Source organism: Venturia canescens, chromosome 6 (genome assembly GCF_019457755.1).
Source record: "Venturia canescens isolate UGA chromosome 6, ASM1945775v1, whole genome shotgun sequence".
In the NCBI taxonomy this organism is placed as follows: Eukaryota; Metazoa; Arthropoda; class Insecta; order Hymenoptera; family Ichneumonidae; genus Venturia; species Venturia canescens.
In genome coordinates this window covers 15,153,667-15,172,564 of record NC_057426.1, presented here as the reverse complement: position 1 = coordinate 15,172,564, position 18,898 = coordinate 15,153,667, and the positions used below count along the sequence as shown (strand labels likewise).

At 35.1% G+C, this 18,898-nt stretch overlaps 2 protein-coding genes across 2 annotated transcripts; both read left to right on the top strand.

Moving 5' to 3' along the window:
- The first annotated feature begins 31 nt into the window (after positions 1–31).
- On the top strand, positions 32–4,210 carry Nup44A (nuclear pore complex protein Nup44A). The gene is made up of 7 exons (XM_043421441.1): positions 32–163; positions 328–738; positions 1,125–1,281; positions 1,365–1,626; positions 1,881–2,114; positions 2,330–2,617; positions 3,531–4,210. Exons 2-7 carry the CDS (start codon positions 628–630, stop codon positions 3,706–3,708), a joined length of 1,230 nt encoding a protein of 409 aa, XP_043277376.1. The 5' UTR covers positions 32–163; positions 328–627; the 3' UTR covers positions 3,709–4,210.
- A 1,252-nt stretch (positions 4,211–5,462) lies between these two features.
- LOC122412120 (uncharacterized) lies at positions 5,463–8,132 on the top strand. Its single transcript, XM_043421442.1, has 4 exons — positions 5,463–6,785; positions 6,980–7,081; positions 7,149–7,259; positions 7,708–8,132. Exons 1-4 carry the CDS (start codon positions 6,687–6,689, stop codon positions 8,005–8,007), a joined length of 612 nt encoding a protein of 203 aa, XP_043277377.1. The 5' UTR covers positions 5,463–6,686; the 3' UTR covers positions 8,008–8,132.
- Positions 8,133–18,898: the final 10,766 nt, after the last annotated feature.

The following is an 18,898-nucleotide window of genomic DNA, read 5'->3' as shown; positions in this document are numbered from 1 at the left end:
AGTGTCTCCGTCGTCTCCGCTTCGGCCAATATGCTGATTCACATGAAATCCCCCCTTTCCGATATGCACCATGCGGCCAAACATTGAAGCTACAAAAACTGGATGTTTAAACGTTAGCGACCCATCTCCCACTACCGTCGTTTCCAGACCCTTATGTACAACTGTGTGTGGCAACCACTTCAATTTTCATTCAAAGTGATTTGCGCTAAAAATGCAAAATATAATAATTATTCGATGGTATAGTGTTAGCGGTTTGTTGCTCTAGCGCAAATTGCGATTCCCTGAACTGCTCGTCTCCAGTATTCCAATAGAGTTCCGTGATTTCAGCCAGTTCAGCGGTCGAGGGCGCTGTGGACGCTAAGTGGAACGTACCCATGGCGTCTACTACATGAAATAGCCCAGGAAATAGCCCTTACCGGCTTACCCTTAGCTTTTAGCCAGAGTCAGTTCGAGTTCGGCGGATTGATTGTTCGCAGCAACCAATTTCGTGTAACCAATGACACCCGGCTTCAACCTCAAAATCCCGAATGTAAACGTAATAATAAACTAAATTGTAATCTTTGGTAGCGTTTAATGTGTGTCAGTGTAGCTCAATCAACGATTAGAAAAAAACAATAAAAGTTAAACATGTTCGAGGCGCACAGCATAAATGTGGAGCACAAAGATTTAATTCATGATATTGCGTACGATTTTTATGGTCAACGCATGGCAACATGTTCCAGTGATCAGTTCGTTAAGGTCAGTGAAAAATTATTATTTATTTTCATCGTATTTATTAATTGATGATTGCCCAATATTATTGATTGTGAGAAATACAAACCCCTTACAAATTGAATTCAAACTTTGAAAAACATTCGAGTCTTTTTTAGAATTCACTGCATTGCAATTTTTTTCTCTCCAATTTATTTATTTTTGAAAATCTATCGCTGCGAGTTTGTAATTATCGGACTGTTGCCTAGAAGTTGAAGAAGCAAATGAAATTATAAAATTTTAGACCCTTTGAAAATCTCAGTATAGATACTAGTGACTCAGTATATGAATGAACACTGAGCTAGCCGATGGCTAATACCAATGAATGCGAAATATGAATACTGTGAAAAGTAACAGCGAAAATTAATAAGCAGGTATGGGACGAAGATGAGCATGAAAATTGGCACTTGACCGCTACTTGGAAAGCACACAGTGGCTCAGTCTGGAAAGTAACATGGGCGCATCCTGAATTTGGTCAGGTTTTAGCAACTTGTTCTTTCGACAGAACTGCAGCAGTCTGGGAAGAAATAGGTGAGTGTATCAAAGCACATTTTGTGAGCTATGAAATGGGACAAAAGGTGGAAAGCTTTTTTTTATTTTTTCTATTTCTGCAGTTGGCGAAGGTTCTGGTCCGGGAGAAAGAGGCATGCGCCACTGGGTGAGAAGAACAAATTTGGTGGATTCTCGCACCTCAGTTACAGACGTGAAATTTGGTCCAAAAACTTTGGGCCTCCTTCTAGCTACTTGCAGCGCCGATGGTGTTATAAGGATATACGAAGCTCCTGACGTCATGAATCTCAGTCAATGGACTCTACAACACGACATTAGCTGTAAACTTGCCTGCAGTTGTATCACGTGGAACCCCTCTTTGTCCAGGTAACTAGAACCCGCTTCATCCTATCTGAAAATACAAAAAAAAAATGAAATTGATCCAAGTGATTTCAAAAGAAAAACATTGGTTATAAAAAAAATTTGAGTGTCCTCATCAAAGTGCCAAAAATTACAAGCTGGTCAATAAAAATCTAGAAAATCTGTGATAGAATTTACTTCCCAGAGTTGAGCGTTCCATTCCGATTGATCTCAAAAGTGAACACCATTAAACATAATAAATTGAACGATTTTTTTTTCAGACTTCATTCGCCGATGATCGCTGTTGGTAGCGACGACTCAAGTTCTTCGGGAGGGGGCAAAGTATTCATATATGAATACTCTGAGAACAGCAGACGATGGGCCAAAACTGAGACTCTTTCGAACGTCGTTGATCCCGTTCACGATATTGCATTCGCATCTAATTTAGGCAGGAGATTTCATACCCTCGCCATTGCAACAAAAGACGTTAGAATTATGACTTTGAAACCGATACAGTAAGTTTGCATTTTGTGAATCGAGAGCTTCAATTACGTATCGATTAATTCGTCGAAATTTCGTTCGTAATTAAACATTAATCTGAAAAAAAAAGTTTTATCTTGGATCTCTAAGTTTCGAAGTATCAATGGAATAGCAAGATTGGCATGAAAAAGCTTGGAATGGTTTAAAAATCAGAACTTTATAATAATTATGAAAAAAAAATGTTTATCAGAGATACAGCACAAAATGGGCTCTCGCGGTTCGAGATAACGACCGCCGCTCAATTCGACGACCACTATTGTACCGTTTGGCGTGTTTGTTGGAACACTATGGGCACGATATTGGCGAGTTCTGGGGACGACGGTTGCGTCCGTCTTTGGAAAGGCAATTACATAAATAATTGGAAATGTGTCGCTGTACTCAAAGGTGATGGAACTTCGGCGCAAAGTGCCGAAATCCCACAGATAGCAACGCCTCCTAGTCATCCTACAAATAATCAACAATCACTTTCTACAACAAGGTACTACAAATTGGGTTCCATCAGTCATCCGAATCAAGTACCTTGGCACTAATAAACGAAAACATACAAAATAACGGTACAATCAATTGATCATCTAGAATAACACAGATTTTACAACGAACCATAAACCACCCATATTTTTTGTACAAGATGTTGAACTATTCGTATTTTCTAAACGTTATGTTGACAATCGATGAGACAATGATGATTTTGTTCCTAAAATCGTTTCTTTTCTGACTCCATTTTCGCGAATCAAGGGACAATAATCAATAATATTCATTCATTTCCCAATACGGATGTTTGATGGAAGCAACGAGACCAATTAATTGTTCATCTACAAATGATTTTTTTCCACTTGTAGCTTTAATCTATTTGGTTTACAATAAAACTCTCGTCTTGCACTTATGTATTTTTTATTTTTTCTTATCCTACGAAACCTCCTTTTCTTTTTTTATGTTGTTTGCAGGGAAATTGTGAAATACTGAGATTTCGATTATTTCGATTGCTCACTATTTTTATTTTAAATGGGCTTAGTTTTTTTCTTTTTTTAATATCCATTTTTATGATTGATACAAATAGTTAGCTGCAGTAATGTCGAAGTATTCTTGTACTCTATTTCCATTTTTTCTTCATTTTTTCGCACGGTGGAAAAAAATTATAAAGATATTTTTTGATTACGTGAATACTTGGTGAACTCCTGATAATCTATTGGGACATTTTTTTTCGGATGCCATTGTAGTTTTATGAAAATGGAAGAAAAAATTAGTTCCATTCGTTTTGTTAAGTCGAAACGTGCTATTTTTTGTGAGTTCTTACGCCATTTTCGTTTTTGGCGTAAGAATTTTCACAGCGAGATTATTTTTCGAGGGTAAAAATCGGCCTATTCGTCGTTCTTTTTGCTTTTGGATTTCAGGACAGTTAGCATTGCAACGATAAACGCTGAGAAACCGACGGTTTGTGTGATGTCGGGAAACAAATGGCAGGGCCCGGTAATTAAAGGTCGTTTTAGTAAAACCGTTTGGATGGGTAATCCGAGCGAGCCGTCCCCGCCACCGCCGCCGATTCTGGATCGGCCAAGAACCAAAAAGTAGAATTAAAAACAAAAGAAAACAAAATCAATATTTTTTAATTCATATTTTGAAAAATTCAATCAGTTATTTGGTTTTTCCATGTCAAATCATTCGTTTTCATTTATATTTTTCGTATTTTTCACTCGAATATCCATCGTGTGAAGATTTTTTCAGACCACACTTGTTGTCAAGATTTGGGATTCCTATTTTTATAGTTCTAGTTTCCAGCGATCTCATTGTGATAAGAAAAAAAAGATCGATCGAGCGTTGCGAAAGTTCGAAAAAAAGCGCCATGACTTTCGATTTTAATTAGCGTACGTATCACTTTACAATATAATCAGTATTATTTCTAGATTTTTGGAGTAATTATACGTGCAGTGGAATTTTTTTACGTTAACTTTATCATCGAGACTTTTCATCCGTAAATTAGCGACTTCGTTACTTATTTTTGCAGATTTGCTCATTTTTGATTGTACTTTTCAAACATAATGTATAAAGATAAACGATGCCGTTTGCTGATCAATGATCTCCTTACTGAGTCCACTTTATGATTGTGAAAAAAATTTGTGTTTCAAAAAATTGAGCTGTGAAAAAGAACATGCGTCTAAGAGCAATTTTTGAAAATTAAGATCCTCGGAATTAATGACGTATGGTACAAAAGTCTAAATAATTAGAAATTGATCAAATTTGGTTATAATGTTCTTCATCATCAAGTGCGAAAACATAATTTTTCTCAAAATTTTCTTCTGCTTAGTTATCGAGTAATTACGCATTAAAGCAGATTTCTTATGCCCGGAATGTATATTTATATATATGGAAACGCTATGCTGATACGCGTGAACTTTAGTGATCAATTAATCGATAACTGTACAGAAGAAAAATCTTAAGGTATAACTGGATGGATAGCTCGACCAAAAATTATATCTGATTGGAATTTCCGTACTTCGTGATGCAATAAAAATCTGAAAAAATTCAACAACATTTGGAAAGCTATGAACAACAATTATCAATAATAATATTGCCCAAAAGTTAATAACAAATTGTTTAGACAATTAATTATTCAATAATTTTGCGGTGACCTATTGTTTTTTTTTACGAATTAAATGTGTGTATTTTTCCGAGTGCTCATGAATTTTTTCAGAATTTTTGTGGATTTTTTAAATTTCTTGAAAAAATTTTGAAAAAAATTTTAAAAAATTTGAATTTTGGATATGCTTTAGAAGAAATATTTACCATCAGTTTTGAAAAGTCTCATGGTTACTGGATCAAAAATGTACAAATAGAGTCACTTAAAACATTTAAAAAAGGAAATTTCAAAAATCCACGAAAATTCTGAAAAAAATCATGAGCATTCAGAAAAATGCGCACATTCGATTCGTAAAAAAAAACAAGGGTTTACTGTAAAATTGTTAAAAAATTATTTATTTAAACAAGTAAGTAATTAGTTATTTAAACATCACGAAGTACGGAAATTCCGCTCAGGTACAATTTTTCGATTGGGCTATCCATCCAGTAATACCTTAAAAACATTGTATTCTCAAATTTGGCACTAAATAATATGTTCACCAAATTTTATAAAATTCTGATCATTTTGAAATTTTATGTTTTTAGTATGGTTTAGCATGGCAACATTGTATCGCCTGTATCAAATATCCTTAAGGTGATCTATCACTTGCGTGAGCCTTGCGTGAGTGCGAGACAGATAGCTGCAAAATGGTTACACGTTTTACTCGGACATCCTTGATTTTTTGAGAAAAATAAAAGTTACACTTTGTTCTCTAATAAAATGAGAATAGCGTGTAATTCATATTTTCTTTCAAATATCAACCTACTCGGAATAAAACGTGTAGCAGGATTTTTACCGACTGAACAACTGATAGATCTCGTTAAATCGGATGTTGGTTTGTCATTTTGCTTTAAACTTTTTTGACGACCGTCGCCTTGCAGATTCCTTTATTACCGCAAAATATTGAAAGGAATTCGTAATATGCTCAGAGAAAATGTTCAGGATGTCAATAGGGACCGTGCGCAGCGTCTACAGTGTCACTACGCGGCCAATTCCAAAACTTCCTAGGTGCAATTTAAATCAGGCGCATATGGGAATTATTACTTGTCGTATTACTTAACAGAATAAAATTATTATTTTTTATCATGTCTCGATCGAGAAAATATTGTTGCATTCGAGAGTGCTCTAATGCACAATTTCGACGTCGAGACGTTGAAGTATCAGTAAAATTTTATTATTTCCCAGAGGGCACAGTCCATTCTCCATGGACATCCATGGAAAAGTGAGAAACGGACCAAATGGATCAAAAGGTTAAAAACTGTCAATTCATCAACTAAACTTTCTGTTTCGACGACATTTAAAACGTCATTCGATTCAAACAGTTTTTTTCCTTTTACGTCATTTTGATTTTGAAGATGCGATCATTGTTGTCGGACAAAAACCGTATTTGATTACTTTAATCATTATTTTTTCCGAAAAATTAATTATTTTTAATGATTTACAGTCAAAATATCATCAGAAAAATTGCCCATTCAAACACGAGAGAGCGCGCTCATCGACGGTAGTGCTGCTCCTCTCTATAGCTCACGCACGGTCCCTATAGTTTCAATTGTTTTATTTTTGATAGTTCTGTTTGAAATAGGCTATATGAAAAACAAAAATAAATCTGCAATATTCTTTTTCTATCCACATTTATTTAGAGAAAATAAAGAAACATGTCATATGCAGAAAGATTTTCACGACAGAATTGAGAAACATTGCTTAAAAAAAGAACATTGTAAAAAGAATTATGTGAAAGAAAGTCGATGAACAGCGAGATTTCAGGGATTCCTACTACTCATATTGACTTACTTTTAACTCGTACGAATAATCTACATTCGGTGATTTAGCGATGAACGAACCGGTGCGAAAGAGTTACTTCGACCTCGTTAAGGCTAATATGGCAGCTGCGAAAAGAGTAATTAATCGGTTGATTAATCGATAAATCGAGATTATGAAGAGGAGTTATGATTTCTACGATTTACAGAATCAATTCATTACGAGATTGGTGTACTTCGGTACGTACCGTGGAACGGAGGAATATTTACAAAAGGTACGCTGTGCTCGATGTGCTTCAATTAGAATTCTATCGTTTCAACGGGGTTGACCATTCGATTAATATTTCAGTAGAAATTTAGAATTGAATAAAGTGAAAAGGTTGATTCGATAAAAATAATCGAGTTTTGGGTACAAATGAAATTTCCAATCAATTAATCAATAATTCAACTCGTCCTTTGTGGTTTACAGAAATTCGAGACCGTAATAAAATATCTCCGATCGGAATACTCAGATTCTCCTGTAACAGGATTGTTGTTAGTTTATCCGTTCTACTTTGTGCACGTTATCGAGGTAATTGAAAAAAATATATCGAGATTCACCTGGAATTACGGTGAGATTTATATCTCCAATCGTATAGGCATCGGAAGAAATGATTTATCGTCATTTGCAAGCCATATTCAACGAGGAAGGAATGAAAATAAATCTTGGTCGAGTTTTGCCATTGCCGCCTTACCATCACGTTCACAAAGTATCCTAGCTTATATATATATATATATTTTTTTCAATTATTTCTTTTACATTCATAGAAAGGTAGTAAATATTAAATGTTTTTTATATTCGACTTTTGGTTCAGTGCTTTTTTTCAAGATGGCTCAAAGTTTTTACCAAACCACCAGAGTTGTTGGAAAAATTGGAAGGGACGGGGACGGCAGAAATTCAAAAGCAATTAACCAACTGTTTGCTCAAAGTTTATACACTTTGCGAGTATATATCGAGTCACGCGAATGGAAGTGTGAGCTCTGGATATTCCAATCCATTACATCTTTTTGTTTCACACTTTGGAATCGTACACTTATTGCGTTCCTGCGTTTGAACTTGAATATCGACCTTCACGATTGTTTGATTTCAAAACGCTTTGCTTTGTTTATTCAACGAGTACTTGAAGATGGTAACCTAACGCGGTTCGTTTGCTATAGCTCGGATCGGTCGACGAAGTATTGAAGAGTTTAGGCGACGAAAACGACCAACGATATCTTCCGGAGAGTACGCTCATTGAATTTCTATTAAAATCGAAATCGTCTATACTGCGAGACATACGGGAATACGTGGAGTTGGCCAGAATTGTTCCCCACATCAAGCTCTACAATGGTAATGGATCAATTTCAACGAAAATAAAGAAACGTCGATTAAAAACGATTATTTATTTAAGAATATGTACAATATCAAAAAAACGTTTTTTATACGTCGTTTTAGGATTACACATCAAATTCGATTAATGCTAAAGCTTAGGACACAAATTTTCTTTTGCTTATGTTGTCGTTTTCCTCTTGTTTTAATGATTCTTCGTAAAATTTCACTCGAAACGTTCATTCCATAATATTTTCTGGTTCTCTCTCTCTCTCTCTCGCATGAATTCTTTCAATGAATATATTGTATTAGGGTGGTTCAAAAAAATTGACTATTTTTATTTATTCAAAGCCCGGGTTTCAATTATTGCAGTGAGGTGAAAAAAGATGCCTAACAAAATTTGAGCCCTTAAAAAAATTTTTTAGAGGTCGCTCATCGCGATTTTCTATTGTCCATTTAAATAACACGGGAAAGACGTTACTAGCTGCTTTTGAATTTTATTCCTCGGCAACGGGTGAGGGTACGACAACGCCCAAGGTGGTTTTTTGTAGGGATTTGAACGCTCTATAAAAAAAGTCTCTTGGCGTTTTACGCTAAATCTACTCCTACGAAAGTTATTCAACGTCAAAATTGGCTTTGAAGAAAATTTCGACATTTTTTCACTTTTCCGGCGAAACTATCGACCCTGTCACAAAACGCTGTGGAAACTTTTTCGGAAATCATGTGATTTAGTATAATATCGTGATCTTAGATTATTATAAAATTGAATAATTTATAATAATACGACATTACGAGGTTATTCTTAGAGAAAAACTGCAATTTCCGTCGAGTGAATCGTTATATTAACAAAAAAAGTTCCAAGTTTCATTGAGTCATTAGGTAATGCTTATTGTTGATGAAAATTCCAAAATGCATCGGATTTTTCCACCTTCCATTTATAATTTCTTTTAGGGCATTAATTTTTTTTTTTTAGGAATGCAATATAAATACAGATTCAAAGTTATTCGAATTAAGTATAAATTGAAACGTCTAATGTAATTGAGTTGCAAAAATTGAGTGGAAATGATGTTTGGAATAATGGATCATAGCGCTACAGTAAGGGTAACCTTCTTTTCCGTTCTGCCGGTATCATAGGATGTTACCCTTACTGTAGAGCTATCCTGGATAGCTCTACAGTAAGGGTAACGTGAGCTATCCTGGATAGCTCTACCGTAAGGGTAACATCCTATGATACCGGCAGAACGGAAAAGGAGGTTACCCTTACTGTAGCGCTATGATCCATTATTCCAAACATCATTTCCACTCAATTATATTTAGACGTTTCAATTTATACTTAACCCTTTCACTGTGAGTGACACACATAGGGGCAAAAAAAGTCGTGCCATTTTTGTGTCATGACACATATAGGGGCATTTGAAAAAAACATATTTCTACTGCACCGATTCGATTGAAATTTGGTACACTATAGTTTTTGGGTTCGCTGATTACGAATTCGGCATCATATTTTCAAAATTCAAAATGGCGGATCCAATATGGCGGACGCAAATTCGGAAAATGTTTTGATTTTGACGAAAGTGAGTACCTCGTGGTTTTTGGTGCCGTTGAATTTGAATTCGACATCAGATTTTCAAAATTCAAAATAGCGGATCCAATATGGCAGCGGCAAATTCGAAAAATGGATTGATTTAGACGAAAGTTAGCTGCTGAATTCGAATCTGGAATCGGTTTTTCAAAATTCAATGTGGCGGATTCAATATGGTGGACGCAAATACGAAAAATGGATTGATTTCGATATTCGGATATTTATGGTGGCGCATATCGAATTTGAATCCTGACTCCAAGTATGTGTAGCTCGGATACAATATAATGATAAAAATTTGGCAAGTCATGTACGACAAACGAGACATAATAACGAATGTAAAAGAATGTTTTTTGCCTTATATCCTGCTCTTAGCCGAATCCAAAGTCACGAATCCTGGAAGTGGCGGTTGTTGAGCCCATTTTGTTTTTTTTTGTATTTTTTTTTGGGTTTTTTTTTTCAACGATGACCATGTGTGAGATTGTGAGTTGATTATTAGAAAACTACGATGGGATCGTACATCAACTTCGGGTCAAAAGAGAGCGATTTGAGTGTATAGTGGATGCCCCTAGGATGGTAACCTCGGTCTGCGTCTTACAGGTGTAGCGGGAACATTGTAGAAGCACTAGAGTGCAGACATAGGTCCAGAGGACTCAGATATGAGATGAAGAGTAGCGATAAAATTAATTTACAACTGATCGAATACGAAAATACGCGTATGAAGCCAAATGAAACTAATCTATATCGAGTATGAGTGTTGTGTCTTTATTTCTACGACCTGGGAGCCTATACGAGAAGGAAAAATCTCGCTACATATTTACATTGTTTAGAATACTTTTATATTATGTTAAGATATTTCTCACTTTTAGGTGTTCGAGTTTAAATCAACTCAATTAAATCAAAACTCAAAGCCTCTCTTGTTAGAGTGGATCTGCTATTTGAAGTTATTAGAATCGGATTTCTTCTTCGGATTCAGTGCTCCGGAATTGTACGGTATTTGGTTTCGTCGGAAATAAACCATTTTTCGTATTTGTGTCCACCTTATTGAATCCGCCATATTGAATTTTGAAAAACCGATTCCAGATTCGGATTCAGCGGCCCCAAAAACCATGAGGTACTCACTTTCGTCAAAATCAATACATTTTTCGAATTTGTGGCCGCCATATTGGATCCACCATTTTTAATTTTGAAAATTTGATGTCGAATTCGTAATCAGCGACCCCACAAACGTTTATACTGTGATTTTGAGACAAATCTAAGAAAATTTTTTTCCAACACAACAATGGCACGAAAATGCGATTTTCACCTCACTGCGAAGGGGTTAATTCAAATAACATTAAATCTGAATTTATATTGCATTCCTCAGGAAAAAAAAAATTAATGCCCCAAAAGAAATTATAAATGGAAGGTGGAGAAATGCGATGCATTTTGGAATTTTCACCAACAATTTCTTTCTGAGGCATTATCTAATGACACAATGAAACTTGGAACTTTTTTTGTTAATATAACGATTCACTCGACGGAAATTGCAGTTTCCTCTAAGAATAATCTCGTAATGTAGTATTATTATAAATTATTCAATTTTTTAAAAAACTAAGAACACGATATTATACTAAATCACATGATTTCCGAAAAAGTTTCCACAGCGTTTTGTGACAAGGTCAATAGTTTCGCCGGAAAAGTGAAAAAATGTCGAAATTTTCTTCAAAGCCAATTTTGACGTTGAATAACTTTTGTAGGTGTAGGTTTAGCGTAAAACGCCAAGAGACTTTTTTTATAGAGCGTTCAAATCCCTACAAAAAACCACCTTTGGCGTTGTCGTACCCTCACCCGTTGTGAGGAATAAAATTCAAAAGCAGCTAGTAACGTCTTTCCCGTGTTATTTAAATGGACAATAGAAAATCGCGATGAGCGACGTCTAAAAAATTTTTTTAAGGGCTCAAATTTTGTCAGGCATCTTTTTTCACCTCACTGCAATAATTGAAATCCGGGCTTTGAAGAAATAAAAATAGTCGATTTTTTTGAACCACCCTAATATGTATAGGCAGGATTTTGAGATGAATTGGTGCACTCTTATTCTAGTGTAAGAGTTTGTATTTTTTTTTTAAATTTATCCATTAATCCCTCTTCGATTTTGCTATTTGGCGAAGAAAAATAAACAAAACTTTATTTGCGTTCCTTCAGAGGATGTTTTTTTTTTTCGTGCGTGAAATCTGCTATAAGAATAAAAAATACTGGTATATTCGATTTTTTTTAAACCCATTCTAATACGTGACTTTCGTCGATATTATTTTTCATTTTTTTAAATTGCAAGCGGACCACGAGGGGAGGGAAATTCTTATAAAAATAACTCTACGGGCACCACAAATCCTTCGATAAAATACGGGTTCGATATAAAATTTTCTCGTTCTCGTTCAATTGCAAATCAAACGAACGATTCGCTTTTTCTCCTTTATATTTTTATCATTTTTCAATATTTATTTTTCACTCGGTCACTGAACATCAATTATTGTATATCACATAGCGATGGAAAATCAATGGTATATCTGTTCAAACACATAATTACAACTGGGGAGATCAAAGTAAAAAGCGATCTTCGATAAACAGCAAAAGAAGAAAGATTTATCGAAACGATTATCCGCTTGGATAAAGTAAAATGTTCAATCTCGTTGCTGAATATCGTTTCCATTTTTTAATATATATTTTTGTACAAGCGCAAAAAATTCAGTCATTCGATGTCAAAACTCAACAATAATATTTTATATATTTTTCATTTATTTATAAGATTATAATTTGGTATTGAAATTCCTTTATTTACGAATCATTTCAACGTTTATATTTTCTGTTTATTTTGCAGAAATAATTTGGCCACCGGTTTGCCATTTTATGCCTCACTCAGTTTTCGCAGAGCATGTCTCGCGTCGTGATTTGATGCTTAAACGTTTGACCAAACGGCAAAGTGACTGAGAGCCACCTTTCTCGATATTTTTTCCCCTTTCGTACATGAAAATGAAGAAAACACTGAAATAATTTTTTGCCTTTCTTATCGACACACTCACTGTTTTTTAGCGATGTTATTAACTCCGAAATATGTTGTGATGACAGTTAATAAATATTTGCGCATATTTTCGCATTTCTTTCGAAATATTTTCTCTTTTTTTTGTCTGATCACATGCCAACGTGTCTGTTCTCAATATGAAATTTACACGTTACGCATTACACCATTTTTATTCTTTCTTTAATTCCATATGTACAAGGGTCATGTTTTCGTTTTACGAAACATCGAGAACCAGGGATTAAAAATTACTCGACATTGTTTGTTGACAACACTTACGTTACACAATATAGTTTATCCATGAAAATAGTTTACGCGAAGCGTACGCAAAAGCGTCCATTTACGTACCGCGTGATATAAATGAATTTGTCCAATAACAATGTAACCGGTGTTGGAATTTTACTCTTTGCAATCCGACTTGATTAATTTGGATAGATTTTGCAATAACGTTCAATTCAAGGGTCAATTTGGCAAATAAATAACGTCAACTCGTTTCAGAAGTTATTAGATTGGATTCATTATTAAACTTTTGTATGTTCAGAACAATCTCTTTTGATTTAATCAATTAAATCTCTTTTTGCAAAACATTAAAATCATTCGGGGATTAACATTTCTCACGCTTTCATGATAACGTATCAATAATTATTTGATTCATTGTAACAATTGTTATTTTTGTTTTTAAAATTTTCAAAGTATCCATTAGCAAATGGCACTGTATATTTGCTTTTATTTTTTTGTAAGCGTTAAATAATTCGGCAGTCATGTAATATCGCGACTCAGACGTCACAGAATTGGCGATATCTCGAGGGTTTTATATTTTTTTGCTTCAAAAACTCAAGTGCTCAAGTGAATTTATATAATACGTCGTATAAATGATTTTTTTTGCATTTTTCGTGAAAAGTTTTTTCCTTCTCGACCAAACAAAATCTCACCAGTGTTTTTCTATTTAAGGGTGAATGATACAAAAGTCGAAATAATTAGAAATCGATGAAATTTGGTGATAATGTTCTTCAACATCAAGTGCAAAAACACAAATTTTTTCAAAATTTTCTTCTGTTTAGTTATCGAGTAATTACGCATTAAAGCAGATTTCTTATGCCTGGAATGTATACCTATATATATGGAAACGCTATGCTTATACACGTGAACTTTAGTGATCAATTACTCGATAACTGTACAGAAGAAAAATGTTAAAAAATTTGTATTGTCAAATTTGGCACTAAAGAATATGTTCACCAAATTTTATAAAATTCTGATCATTTTGAATTTTTTTATGTTTTTAGCATGGTTTAGCATGGCAACATTGTATCGCCTGTGCAATATATCCTTAATTTTACTAACGGCTTGGTTTTCTTTACGTTCTTCGAAATCGACGTCGAATATCTAGAGTCGCGGCAGCGGCTCTGATACAAGTACATTTATGTTATGACGAGTTGCTGCTAGAGAGTCTTTACAGGAGCGATAGCGTTTCCAATTGTTTTCGAAAATTTTCAAAATTTGTTTCTTTAATAATCAAGAGACGCGGTAGCGGCTCGACGCCAAGTATTAAAAGGAAAAACTGCAGCGCAAAAGAAAAGCCAGCGCGAGCCCTGCCGCTACTCTTATATACGCGAATATGCCGGTTTTATGACGTCACAGAATTTTCAAATGGCTCTCACAAATAAACCATTTCATAAAAGAACTTAAAAATTTGTGACGATTTTTTTTCGATTTTTCTCTTTCCATTGGTCTTTGTTGCAAGTAAATCCGTCCAGTAGATCCTGAGATATGTAACGTTAGTGATTTAAAATCCATCATTTCGGGATTTTCATTTTCTTAGAGACAGAGGGGCGTAAGTTACGCTTGTTTACATTTGGACTTACGTCCTTTGCACGATTTCTTACTTTTGTCACACTCTACGTCACGTACTACGCTGAACGCGGCTACCCCCTCTCCTTCTGCGTCGCCGAGCGAGAGAGACAGAGAATGGGCGCACAGCGGGGACAATACCAGCTCCTGGTTTGCGCATAAAATATGTATATAGATATATAATATATATTTTATTTATTAATATTAATTAATAATAAAATATTATTATAATAAATATTTTATTATAATTAATATATAATATAATATATATATTATATTATACAATATATAATATAAAATGATAATAATATAATAAAATAAAAAAATTGAATAATACGAATAACATTAAATAATAAATAATAAAAATAAAAAAATATAAAATTCTGGTCGACGCCGCTGGATTTTTCGAGGATGTCTAGGGCGATATCTCATGGGTTTTGGAGGACTAGGTTTAGGTACATTCTATCGCGATTTTCGATTTCTAGGTGGACGACCCCATAGTTTTTTATGTCCAGATATATTCCTCCATGGCTTTCGTCGTCTAGGTATGTTTTTTCATGGTTTTCGAGGTCTGGGTCGACGGCTCCTTAGTTTTCGATGTCCAGGTATGTTTCTCCATGGTTTTCATGGTTTCGGATAATTCCTCTATGGGTTTCGATGTCTAGGTATATTTCTCTATGGTTTCTGATGTGCAGGTGTATTTCTCCATAGTTTTTAATGTCCAGGTGTATTTCTCCATAGTTCTTGATGTCTAAGGTATATTTCTCCATGGTTTTCGTGGTCTAAGTATGTCTCTTCATGGTTTTCGCAGTCGAGGTCGACGGCTCCACAGTTTTCGATGTCCAGGTATGTTTCTCTCGGGTTTTCGTGGTCTAGGATAATTCCTCCATGGGTTTCGATGTCTAGGTATATTCCTCCATGGTTTTCAATGTCTAGGCATGTTTCTTCATGGTTTTCGTGGTCTAGGATAATGCCTCCATGGGTTTTGATGTCTATGTATATTCCTTCATGGTTTTCGATGTCTGGATATGTTCCTACATGGTTTTCGTGGTTCAGGTATATTCCTCCATGGTTTTCGATGTATGGATATGTTTTTCTATGGTTTTCGTGGTCTAGTTATGTTTCTTCATGGTTTTCGCAGTCGAGGTCGACGGCTCCACAGTTTTCAATGACCAAGTATGAAGGACCACGAAAACCATGTTCCTTCATGGTTTTCGTGGTCCATGTTCCTTCATGGTTTTCGTGGTCCAGGTATATTCCTCCATGTTTTTCGTCGTCCAGGTATATTCCTCCATGGTTTTCAATGTCTAGGCATGTTTCATTATGGTTTTCGTGGTTCAGGTATATTCCTCCATGGTTTTCGATGTCTGGGTATGTTTCTTCATGGTTTTCGTGGTCTAAGTTGATGGTTCCACAGTTTTCGATGGCTAGGTCTGAGTTTCCATGGTTTTTGTTCTCTAGGTATATTTCTTCATCATTTCCGTGATCTAGGTCGATGACTCCATACTTTTCGATGTCTAGGTATGTGTCTACATATTTTTCAATGTCTAGGTATATTCCTCCATGGTTTTGGATGTCCAGGTATATTTCTTCATAGTTTTAAATGTGTACGTATGTTCCTTCATGGTTTTCGTGGTCCAGGTATATTCCGTCATGGCTTTTGATGCTAGGTCAACAATTCCATAGTTTTCGATGTTTGGTTATGGTTCTCCATGGTTTTCATGGTCTAGGTCGACGGTTCCATTGTTTTCGATGTCTACGTCGACAGCTCCATGGTTTTCGATGACTAGGTATATTTCTCCATGGCTTTCGTCGTCCTGGTATGTTTTTTCATGCTTTTCGAGGTCTAGATCAACGGCTCCGTAGTTTTCAATCTCCAGGTATGTTTTCCCATTGTTTTCGTGAACTAGGTTGACGACTTCATAGTTTTCACTATCCCGGTCGATAGCTCCATAGTTTCCGATGTTAAGGTGAATTTGTCCATGGTTCCCGATATGAAAGTTAATGGCTCCATAGTTTCCGATAGTGTGGTGAGTTTTTCTAAGGTTTTCGATATTTAGTTCGTCGGCTCTATAGTTTTCGATGTCTAGTTTGGCGACTATAGGGTTTTCGATGTCTAGGTGGATGCCTTCGTATTTTTCAATATATATTCGACAATTTTATATTTCCCGATATTTAGGTAAACAGTGCAATGGTTTACGATATATTTCCTCATAGTTATCGATATCTAGATCTGCGATTTAATAGTTTACATTGACGATGCAGGTTCAGACGTTACAGAAGACCATGAAAAAATATCACTGGACACCAATAACCATAAAGCTGTGGTCTTAGACATTGAATACCATGAAAACATCTCCTTGGACATTGCAAACCATTGACAGTATCCATGTCAACATGGAATCCATGAATGAGAAGAAGATAGTTTCAAAAATCATTTTTCCAAGTAAACAAGTGGAGCTTTTCAAAAAAAGGAATAGAAAATGAAAATATCATCCCATTGCATAGGAATTTCCCAATCTTTCATTGGAAAATTCGATTTGCTGAATGGATAATCAAAATCGTCACCATTATTGCTTGTAAAAGGTTTCAACTCACATGAACATAACCGCACAGTTTTCGTCCGTCTACATAGAAAAATTGGCTGTGTCGATTGCTTTTGGCACATAGAGAAAAGCACTCAACTTGAAACAAATCGTTTTAAAAATTTTCGTCGAAGACGAGGAATGTATTTTTTTTCTTAAGTAAATATTGTCACGCCTCTAAAAAATAAGCTAAATCAGAAAAAAAAAAAATTGACAAAGTAAAAAACGAACGCCAATTATTAAAAGGTCGCGACCGTAGTTTCCAATAATTTTCTATATTAGCCGATATATCGGCTCGCCCTTGAAAAGTGCCTAAATTAGTATCTGCTGGTATCACGTATCAACTGTATACAAAGTTCATATCACAGGGCGAGCCGATATATCGGCTTTCCGGTCCTCTATAGAGGTTAATGTATATATACAACGTTACATGCTCATTATAGGGTGGTCCTTATTTTGGGTTGAAATTTTTTTTTCAAATTTGAGAAGCTTAAATAACTGGCATTTTTAGTCCATATTTACCCTCAGAAAGTCATGGGGTAAATTAAATTGGTTGAAAAGGAATAAGGATTCTTGTGTGACGAAGTAGCTTATATCCTTTGAAAGCAACGTTTTGTAACCACTTTTTTCAATGATTACTCGCTCTGAAGGAATTTTAGATTTTGCTCGAGATTGCAACATTTTAGCCTTCACGCTCACCGGCACAGCATTGTCGAAAAGCGCATTGTTCGAATAATAATAACAATTTTCTAAAAGAGCAAGTAATTTTCTACGAAAAAGTTCCTAGAAGTTTGTTTGTGGAACGAAAAATTTGATTTCGACAGTTTTATGAAAATTTTTTTTCTATCGATCCAACTTCGAAAGGTGATAGCACGAGAATGGTTGCTCCAAGCTGAATGTTCATAAGGACTTTTTTTGTGGGGGAATCGATTTTCTATAAAAATATATCATTATCGTTTTTGTACGATTTTTTCCTGAAGAGTTATGATGCAATGATCGGAGGTCTCAATAATTTCCTGGGTTATTCTTATGGAAAATCTTCAAACGCGAAGCGCCATTCGAAAAAATTTTTTGGTGAGCTCTCCTTCTGAGATTCTTTTTTTTCACCTTGAATCACCTTTTTCGGCTGGATGCAAAGTAAAAAAAAAATATCGTTTTTTTTCCGCACACTCTAGTTTACATGCTTCAAAATACGAAAATAATCCAAAAGGTCTTAAAATAAAGTGCGTTACATACTTCCAAAGCATCTTGATTCTGACGCGCAGTCATAAGGTACTCAAAATTAGATTCGGAATGCAAGAGATTCAGGATTTCGAGAGTAGCTCCCAGGGTCACTTTCAAACCTTTCAAGGTACTCGAGGAAATTGGTAAATCTTTCACCGAAGAAACTGACGACTCCCAATCTTGCAAGTACGCAAGGAAGCTTGAAATGGCCTTATTAGTATAAGAAAGTGAATGAAAAATAGATTATTACGAAAACGTATTAGGAACGGAGTTTACAGCGTAACCACTGAACGTATCATCAAAAGAAACAAGTTCATTATGAAAAAAGGGAAAAGCCAAGGTGATAAAATGAGTTACTCACACACAGATGGATGAAAAAGAACAAAATAAAAAATCGCGACAAGTTTACGAAACACAAACTAACAGAACAAAAGCGCATGGATAGATGCAATAGGGACCGTGCGTGAGCTATAGAGAGCAGCACTACAGTCGATGAGCGCGCTCTCTTGTGTTTTAATGGGCAATTTTTCTGATGATATTTTGACTGTATATCATTGAAAATAATTAATTTTTCGGAAAAAAATAATGATTAAAGTAATCAAATACGGTTTTTGTCCGATCAACAATGATCGCATTCAAAATCAAAATGACGTAAAAGGAAAAAAACTGTTTGAATCGAATGACGTTTTAAATGTCGTCGAAACAGAAAGTTTAGTGGATGAGTTGACAGTGTTTAACCTTTTGATCCA

Bases quoted from the DNA above. Each gene is read 5' to 3' on its own strand.
- LOC122412120 (XM_043421442.1), top strand. From the start codon at position 6,687: ATGAAGAGGAGTTATGATTTCTACGATTTACAGAATCAATTCATTACG. The intron at 7,082-7,148 runs GTAATTGAAAAA...CCAATCGTATAG, and splicing joins ACTTTGTGCACGTTATCGAG to GCATCGGAAGAAATGATTTA. The intron at 7,260-7,707 runs GTATCCTAGCTT...CGTTTGCTATAG, and splicing joins CTTACCATCACGTTCACAAA to CTCGGATCGGTCGACGAAGT.
- Nup44A (XM_043421441.1), top strand. From the start codon at position 628: ATGTTCGAGGCGCACAGCATAAATGTGGAGCACAAAGATTTAATTCAT. The intron at 739-1,124 runs GTCAGTGAAAAA...ATTAATAAGCAG, and splicing joins CCAGTGATCAGTTCGTTAAG to GTATGGGACGAAGATGAGCA. The intron at 1,282-1,364 runs GTGAGTGTATCA...CTATTTCTGCAG, and splicing joins AGCAGTCTGGGAAGAAATAG to TTGGCGAAGGTTCTGGTCCG.